The sequence below is a fragment of the Mesoplodon bidens genome (genome assembly GCF_964165515.1).
Source record: "Mesoplodon bidens genome assembly, chromosome: X".
Taxonomy (NCBI): Eukaryota; Metazoa; Chordata; class Mammalia; order Artiodactyla; family Ziphiidae; genus Mesoplodon; species Mesoplodon bidens.
This window is the reverse complement of record NC_138163.1, coordinates 94538244-94547340: the sequence shown is the minus strand read 5'-3', so window position 1 is coordinate 94547340 and position 9097 is coordinate 94538244. Positions and strand designations below refer to the sequence as shown.

Below are 9097 nucleotides of genomic sequence, written 5' to 3'. Positions count from 1 at the left end.
GGATGGCCCTGGCGTCAGCTAGGGGGCGGGGTCTGGCGCTTGGCGCGGAGGGAGTAGGGCAGGCGCTGTGGGAGGGAGCGCCAGAGCGAGGCTGAGAGCAGAGCTCGTCTCGTGAGGCGCGGCTCTGCCTCAGGTGTGACAGACATCGGCGGCCTGGCTGAGAGCGAAGGGGCGAGCGCGAGCCCCTGAGCTGTGCGAACGCGGTCACCATGGACGGCCCGGATGAGGGGCCTCCGGCCAAGGCCCGCCGCCTCAGTAGCTCCGAGACCCCTCAGAGCGAGCTGCTGCCGCCGCCGCCGCCGCCGCCACCTCTCTTGCGCCTGCCCCTGCCTCCACCTCAGCAGCGCCCGAGGCTCCGGGAAGAAACCGAGGCGGCACAGGTGCTGGCTGACATGAGGGGGGTGGGACTGGGCCCCGCTCTGCCCCCGCCGCCGCCCTATGTCATTCTGGAGGAGGGGGGGATCCGCGCGTACTTCACCCTGGGGGCTGGGGGTCCCGGCTGGGAGCCCGCGATCGAGTCAGGGTACGGGGAGGCGCCCCCTCCCACAGAGGGCCTGGAAACGCTTTCTCCCTCGGAGGTTTCTGGGGAAAGCCTGGAGATTGACTTCCAGGTGACGGAGCCCAGCAGCTTTGCAGGAGAGAAGGCCCTAGAAACCTGTAGCGCAGGGGGGCGGGGGTACCAGAGGTTAGCCGGTCCAAGGGGGAGGGAAGAGACCGTCATCATCGTGGAAGACGACGACGAGGATGAAAAGGAAAGTGTGAGGAAGAGGAGGAGGAGGAGGAAGAGGAAGCCCAGGAAGGTGAAGAGGGAAAGCCGAGAGAAGAATGCCGAGAAGATAGAGTGCATCCTGCAGGCGCTGGAAAACATTCAGCTGGACCTGGAGGCGGTGAATATCAAGGCGGGCAAGGCCTTCCTCCGTCTCAAGCGCAAGTTCATCCAGATGCGAAGACCCTTCCTGGAGCGCAGAGATCTCATCATCCAGCATATCCCAGGCTTCTGGGTCAAAGCAGTATCCTTGTCATCTATATTCATGGGCCAGGAGCCCATGACCAGAAATGGGGGGCGGTGGGGGGGGGAGGGACAGGCTGGGTGAAAGGGTGTGGGGGCGGGCCCCTATTGGAAGAATGACGAGGTCTGGTGGAGGAGGGATGGAAGGAGTGTGGCAAAACATCAGAGAAGCTGGACTGGAGATGGTGAAGGGGGGAGGGGGGCACACAGCATAAAAATCGGACCACAGATGGGAAAGGGAGAGAGGAGGAGCATAGCATAAAAGAAAATGGATCACAGACGGTGAAAGGGGGAGGATAGTAGAGGGGCACACAGCAGAAAAATTGGACCAGAGGTGGTGAAAGGAGGAGGGGAGGGTCACACAGACGATAAACTGACTCAGAGACAGTGAAGAGGGAGGAGAAGGGCACACAGCAGAGAAATGGCCCAGAAAGGGTGCCCAAGTCACACATGGCTGTGCAAGCCTAGGTCTCTGGTTAGGTACTAGGCAGAGCCCAATCCTGGCTGGAGAGGAGGGGGCTAGAAAGGGGCTGGAGCCCTGAAGGATCAGGAGAAGGAGTACCTAGGAATGGAGAGAAAGGAGTTAAATGAAGGAAAGGGAAAAATAACAAGAATTCACTGTTGGTGATAAGCTTATCTCCAGGGGACCATGCAACATGTTAGGAACACATGGATTTAACATCCTAATAGAATTATATGGACACAGACCCTTGGCACTCTCATACAAAGTATCACATGATCACAGGCCCTCAGTACCCAGGCACAGTATTATGTGGCCACAGGTCCTCAGTACACAGACCATAGCATCACCTGGACACAAACCCTCAGACTCAGATACACAACATGTGGACACAGACCCATAACACCCAAATATATATAACATCATGTGATGACAGGCCCTCAGCAACCAGATATAGCACCATTTGCACATGGGCCTTCAGCCCCCCGACACACAATGTCTTGTGAACACAAGCCCTCAGCACCCAGAGACACAACATCACTTGGACATAGACTCCCAGCACCCAAACACACGGCAAATATGAACCATGGCAAAGCCACTTAATACAGAGGTTTGACATTTTATAAACATAGGCTCTTACCACCCAGACAGTATCATGGGAATAAAAGTATGGGTCATGTCCCATTGACCACAGAAGGAATTCTCCTGCTCCAGCCTCTCTTTTGTTCTGCCCTGCCTAGCCCTGACTGGCCTTCCTTCCCTCCTTCTCATTGAACAGTCACTCCTTGACCTAAACTGCTCCCTCCATCAGTTCCTCAACCACCCCAAAATTTCAATCTTGATCAACCAACGCGATGAAGACATTTTCCGCTACTTGACCAATCTGCAGGTCAGGCCAAAGAGATATCTTTTCTACCAGGACCGGGCAAGGAATCTGGTCCTTGGAGGTGAGGGGAGGTTGGGTGGGAGGGGTCACGGTGTGGTGGGAATTCCACCATTACCCCCATTCTGAGCAGGTACAGGATCTCAGACATATTTCCATGGGCTACAAAATGAAGCTGTACTTCCAGACAAATCCCTACTTCACAAATACGGTGATCGTCAAGGAGTTCCAGCGCAGCCGCTCGGGTAAGAGGCAGTCCCAGAGCAAATTCATGCCCCCCGCCCCATCTGTCCTTGTCCAGCGCTCTCTCTATAGCCTCCTTTCCCCGCAGGCCGGCTGGTGTCTCACTCCACCCCAATTCGTTGGCACCGGGGCCAGGAACCTCAGGCCCACAGGCACAGGAACCAGGATGCCAGCCACAGCTTCTTCAGCTGGTTCTCAAACCATAGCCTCCCAGAGGCTGACAGGATTGCTGAGGTGGGGCCCCTCCTGGCATTGCCAGGGAAGGCCTTGCTAGCTTGCCCCTGAGTGCGTGGGGTATTGGGAGTAGGCTCTGTGACTTGTACTCATAGCTCTGTTCTCCCTTCCCCCATCTCTTTCAACAGATTATCAAGAATGACCTGTGGGTTAACCCCGTGCGTTACTACATGATGGGAGAAGGGGGCTACAGGGCAAGCAGAAAGAAGCAAGAAAAGGAAGAAAGGTGATGGTGGGGGTTGGTGGCTGAGAGGTGGTTTGTTAGGGGTGGGGCAAAGACTAGGCTAGTGTCACACAGTATTTGTAGAGCCAAAAGGGACCTTTGAGATAATCCAGTCCACTATGTTTTACAAGTGGGGAGTGATGCCCGGAAATGGGGTGTGATCGGCCTGAGGTTATGTAGTCAGGGGCAGAAATGGGACTCTCCCCACCTAGCCTCGTCCCTGGGAACCCCTGTAGCCTACTGCCTCCCCAGTTACTTACCGCCTTTCAGTGTCTGCTCTGGGTACACCACCTCCCACCAGCCCTATACTCAACCCCAGGCTTCCCCACAGTAAAAACAGGGATGAATATGAGGTGGTGATCATGGAAGACTCCGATGACTATCACATCATGGAAGACATTACTGGAGAGACCTCAGACAGTGATGGTATCACCGACAGTGAGACCATTCATGACATCAAGATCTCTGACTTCATGGAGACCACTGACTGCTTCGAGACCACTGACAACGAGATAACTGACATCAGCGAGAGCCTCTGTGACAGCGAGTGCCCTGACCACAATGAGAGCATTGGCAGTGAGACCACTGACAACGAGAGCCCCGATGACAACGAAACCACTGATAACAATGAGAGTGCTGATGACAACGAGACCACTGACAACAATGAGAGTACCGATGACAACAATGAGAATCCTGATGACAACAATGAGAACCCCAATGACAACAGTGAGAACCCTGAAGACAACAACACTGATGACAATGAAGAGAACCCTGATGACAACGAAGAGAACACTGATGATAATGATGAGAACGCTGATGGTGACGAGAACCCCAATGGTGATGACGAGAACCCCAAAGGTGGCGACCACAGCAGCAACGGCAGCAACCAGGACAGCAGCGACAGTGACAATGGAGACAATGACGGCAGTGATATTGAAGATAATGATGGCAACGAAGGTGACAATGAAGGTAGTGATGATGATGGCAATGAAGGTGACAATGAGGGCAGCGATGATGACGACAGAGACATTGAAGACTATGAGAATGACCTTGAAGACTCTGACAAGGATCACCATAACAGCGCCAACCAGGATGACTATGAGGACGAGGTAGAGAACATCTCCGTAGAAGAATCATCAGTGGAGGAAGAAGAGGAGGGCAGTGAGGAAGGTGAGCTAGACCCTCACCTCTTGTCTTACCTCCTTTCTCTTCTCTCAGAGAAAATCTGCCCATGGTCAGAGTATCAAGGCATGAGCACAATCTGCTCTTGTAGAGAAAAGATAAAAGCATTCTGAGTGAGTTTTTAAACAGAGCAAAGTCAGGGAACGTTTAGCTCACAAATGTAACAACACCAAAACAAATTTCAATTCTTGGTGATGGGTAGATAGGTTGTAACAGAGCACAGGACAAATGAAGCAGAGAGAAGAGATAGGAGGCAGTGGGTGATATACTAAGTAAGACAGGTTCTCACACAGAGAGAGGGGAAAAAATGGCAAACGTTGCAATACAGCGCACTCTGTACCCAGCCCTGGCCTTCTGGGAACTCCCATGCTTGTTTGGGGGGCTGGGGGTGAAGTGAACAGTGTGCTCAGTGAGTCCAGAGGAGGGAGGAGCTAATTCTATCTCCAGAATCAAGAAGGAGAGAACTAGAGAAAAGAAGTGACATTTGAATTGGAGGCTGCCTTCACATTAAGGAGCATTATGGGGCATTCTTGGTGGAAGGGATCACATGAAAAAGAACCTGGAAGGGTGAAAATGCATGGTATGTTGGGCAGGGTTTCCCAAATTGTCATCTGAGGACCCTTCACTGGTTCCAAAAGCTGCTCACAAAAAGGTTCAGTGGTCAAATATGTTGGGGAAATACTGCATACAATAATATCCTTATGTAGAGTCACATGTACATTGGCACCTTAAAGGCTCTGATAAGTCCTGCTCTAAGAAACCTATTTAAACATTGTGGAATTCAGCATTTCCCAAACATCTTGATCACAAAGGCCATTGTTCACTGCCCACGAAAGAATACATTTTGGGAAATGCTGAAGAAGGGTTGGATATGGGGGGTTGAGAGAGAAGGCGGTATTTAAGGTGACTGCTAGGTTTGGTTCTGGCCTGGATGACTGGCCAAAGGAAGCACCATTTCCTGGGATGGGGAAGGGCGTGGTGGTGGGATTGATGGGATGCAGGGAGGAACATGGAGTTGGAAGGGCTTGTTGGACATAAGGTATTGGGTGGCTTAGAGGCAGGTGGTTGGTGATATGCCTGGGAAGTCAGAAATTGTAAAGAAAGGAGATAAGCCAGAGCAGAATCCTACCTCTGGATTCTGGGGCCAGTTGACATTAATTGGGTCCAATTAACATTAATGAAGTATTTACTATGTGCCAGGCACTATTCTAAATTGTTTTCTTGCTTTGACTAATTTAATCCTCACAGCAACTCTTACGAGGTAGGTACTACTAATCCTCCTTTTATAGATGGGGAAACTGAGGCTCTGAGAGGGTAGAGTTAGGAGGAGCACTAGGTCGTGGAACATTCTAAGAAGGAGGGGATTGTCACCGGTGTCCAGTGCTCCTGAAAGGTCAAGTAAAATGAGGACTTGGATGTGTCCATTGGATTGGGGGCTGAATAGATCATCTGTGACCTTGGCAAGAGTAGTTTCAATGGATTGGTGGGGGTAGAGCCAGACCACAGTAGGAATGAGGAGGGAATGAACAGGGGTTAAGGCAGTAGAGTCAAACCTTGGCTAGGAAGGGGATGGCAGAAGGCAGACAGGGGATGTGTTTGAGCCTGGCTGTAGGCAGGCAGATGGAGGAGAGGCAGCCCCCTGGGGTAGGTGGAAGGTGCAGGAAGACCAACCACTCTTGGGGGTTTTGGCCATGGGATCCCTGGCAAACTTCCATTGAGGGCACTGAGGAAGGAGGAATTGATGGAGCGAGTAGACACAATCTAGACATATTTCTAGGTAGGGAAACGGAGGGAATTGCTGGCCCCATCCCCTCCTACTCGGTGGCATCTCTTCTTTCAGAGAAGGGGAGGCAGAATTATCTGTACAACCCTAGGGTGGGAGCCGGGGTGGGGAATTGGGCTGCAGAAGACAGACTGAGGCCTATTTGGATCAGACTGGGGAGAGAGAGGGAGGGAGCTGCCTCTGGATGAACAGAAGTTTTATTCAGCTGAGGTCAGAGCTCAGGAAGAGACACACATTGCATACAGGGGGTGAAAAAGCTACTTTCAGAGATGTGTCAATTTTGATAGGACAGAGGCATCCCACTCTGCCTACCTGCTTCCCTCCCACTCGCCCTTACTTTCTGGACTTGAGTTCACACAGGCTTGGTTGCTTGTTCCAAGCGGAGGCTTTTGGTGAATGGTCCCGCCCCTCAAAAGCCCTGACTATGGGCTCTGTTCCCTGTTAAGAGTGACGTAATCTACCTGTCCACCTAACCATCCTCCTCCGTTTTCCCCTCCTTACTTCCCTCTCCCCTGTACAGGCAGTGAGCAAGAAGGTGAGGACAGTGATGATGAGGAAGGAAGCGAGGAGGAGGAAGGAATTGAAGAAGACTCAGAAGGAGGGGAAGACTCAGAAGACTCCGACATGGAGGAGGTGCTTCAGGTCCCAAACCCTTGGGCCAACCCGGGGAAGAGGGGCAAAACGGGATAAATGTCTTACCCTTGCGAGGGCTGCCTCTGTATTTCCCTGTTTGCCTATTTCCCTGTTTACTTTATTTCCCTATTTCCCCTGCCCCATTTGCCCTCCCTATCAGCTAGGGCCGAGCGGCCCCATATTGCACTTCTGGGGGATGACTGACTTCGTACACGGGTTTAAAGTTTATTTTTATGGTTTAGTAATTGCAGAGTTCTTATTTTGGGGGGGAGGGAAAGGGGGATTCCCCCTTCCTTTTGGCCCTCTTCTCCCGCAGGCTTCTGTGTGCTGCTACACGTATTTATTGTGATGCCTTGGTCAGGGCCCCTCTATCCCCCTCCTCGTGCTGTGTGGAGTGGACACCCTTGATCCCAAAGCGGGGAGGGCCGCTGTGGCCTTGGGGGTCTCTGCCGCCACCCTGTTCTCCCGTCTCTCTCTTTCCCTCCATCCCTCGCCCCTCCCCGCTGTGCCCGCTAGCCCGCCTCGGTGTCTATGCAAGGCCGCTTCGCCATTGCGGTATTCTGGTCCCCCTCCCCCAGAAGTCCCGCCTCGTTCCCTGTGAACCCTGGTAATCCTAATAAAATTCTGAGCAAATTCAGAGTGCTGCTTCGAGTCTTTTGTCCCACCCGGTGCGCGGTCCCCAGCAGCCAGTCTCCCTTCCCCCAGGCCCGCAAGTAGCCGCCTCGTCTACGCAGTGGCCTGCAAGATGGTAGTTGCTGGGGGTGGGGGTGGCTGGCTGGGGGCGAGCTCCGCGGGACCGCAGAAATGTTGCGTCAGGCCAATGCGGACCATCCTGGCCAATGGCAGGGCGAGGCCGAGGAAGCCCCTCCCTCTCCAGGCGGCCGCCGCAGACCCAGGCAGGTAGCGAACAGCATCCCACGCCTTCCTCTCCGCGCACGCGCACAGGAACGCCCTGGGCCCTAGAACATCCATTTATTCAGTGATTCATCTTTTTATTTATCGTGCGTCAAACCTTTCCTCGGGCCTAGTATGAGCTAAGTGTGGGGGAGCCAGAGGAATCCATTTTTCTTGTTCGCATGTAGTTAAATAAAAATGATATCGGTCGGGACTTCACAATCCAGTAATGCCGGAGTGCTCTCTCGTCTTAGGAAGCGGGTGCAGGATCCCTGGAGCTGGACCTGGGAGAGAAGGCAAGAAAAGGCAGCCCAGGCTGGGGAGCTTGCATAGAGATAAAAGAAAAGCAAAGGAAAATTACTATGTAGCTGTGTGACCGGGGGTGGGGGGGGTGGTCGGGAGTTGAGCATCTGAAAGGCCCAGTGGCTTTAAATTTTGGGTACAGTAACTTTATTTCCACGGACACCAGAAAAACCTCCCAGATTCATTCTGGATCATAACGGTAATTTACACAGACATCCGGGTATGTCTTCTGTAATATACCTCCCGAACTTTCCATCCAACGCCCTTACTTTGCTGGAAGTCTTCAGGCTCGGTCAGATTTGCGTTTTACAGAATGCCCTCTGCTGGCTGCCCGGAGCCTGGATTGGAGGGAGGGAGAGCAGTGAGGAAGCTGACGCTACACCTAAGGTGAGAGTGGCGTGATGGGGGCAATATGGAAGGTTTTTAAAATAATTTTTTTCTTTTAGAAGTTTTAGATTTACAGACTTATCGCAAAGGTAATACAGAGAGTGTCCATATACCCTACAGCCAGTTTCCCCTATTGTTAACATCTTACATTAGTATGATACATGTGTCACAACTGATGAAGAAATATCAATAGATTATTATTAACTAAATTCCATATTCTGTTCAGATTTCCTTAGTTTTTACCAAATTTCCTTTTTCTGTTCCAGGATGCCATCCAGGACACAACATTACATTTAATCATCATGTTGCCATAGACTTCTCTTGGCTGTGACAGTTTCTCACACTTTTCTTGTTTTTTTTTTTTTTTTTTTTTTTTTTTTTTGCGGTACGCGGGCCTCTCACTGTTGTGGCCTCTCCCCTTGCAGAGCACAGGCTCCGGACGTGCAGGCTCAGCAGCCATGGCTCACGGGCCCAGCCGCTCTGCGGCATGTGGGATCTTCCCAGACCGGGGCACGAACCCGTGTCCCCTGCATCGGCAGGCGGACTCTCAACCACTGCGCCACCAGGGAAGCCCTACTTTTCTTGTTTTTGATGACCTGGAGTCATCAACATTTGAGGACTACTAGTCAGATATTTTGCAGAATGTCCCTCAACTGGGATTTGTCTGATGTTTTCCTCATGATTAGACTGGGGTTATGGGTTTGGGAAAGGAAGACCACAGAAATAAAGTACCATTCTCTTCGTATCCTATCAAGGGTACATGCTATCGATATGCCTTATCACTGTTGATATTAACTTGATCACCTGGCTTAGGTAGTATATGTCAGGTTTCTCCACTGTAAAATTACTCCATTCCCCCACCT

The 9097-nt window shown here is 52.0% G+C and overlaps 1 protein-coding gene across 1 annotated transcript; it reads left to right on the top strand.

Annotated features, from left to right (window-relative positions):
- The first annotated feature begins 75 nt into the window (after window positions 1-75).
- TSPYL2 (TSPY like 2) lies at window positions 76-7274 on the top strand. Its single transcript, XM_081221495.1, has 7 exons — window positions 76-1010; window positions 2281-2358; window positions 2486-2597; window positions 2684-2829; window positions 2958-3055; window positions 3384-4222; window positions 6538-7274. The coding sequence occupies exons 1-7, from the start codon at window positions 210-212 to the stop codon at window positions 6705-6707; spliced, it is 2244 nt and encodes a 747-aa protein (XP_081077621.1). The 5' UTR covers window positions 76-209; the 3' UTR covers window positions 6708-7274.
- Window positions 7275-9097: the final 1823 nt, after the last annotated feature.

What these genes read in the sequence shown, in the direction of transcription:
- TSPYL2 (XM_081221495.1), top strand. Translation starts at nt 210, where the DNA reads ATGGACGGCCCGGATGAGGGGCCTCCGGCCAAGGCCCGCCGCCTCAGT. An exon ending in GCTACTTGACCAATCTGCAG is followed by an intron (nt 2,359 to 2,485) that starts GTCAGGCCAAAG and finishes CATTCTGAGCAG; the next exon opens with GTACAGGATCTCAGACATAT. An exon ending in GTTCCAGCGCAGCCGCTCGG is followed by an intron (nt 2,598 to 2,683) that starts GTAAGAGGCAGT and finishes CTTTCCCCGCAG; the next exon opens with GCCGGCTGGTGTCTCACTCC.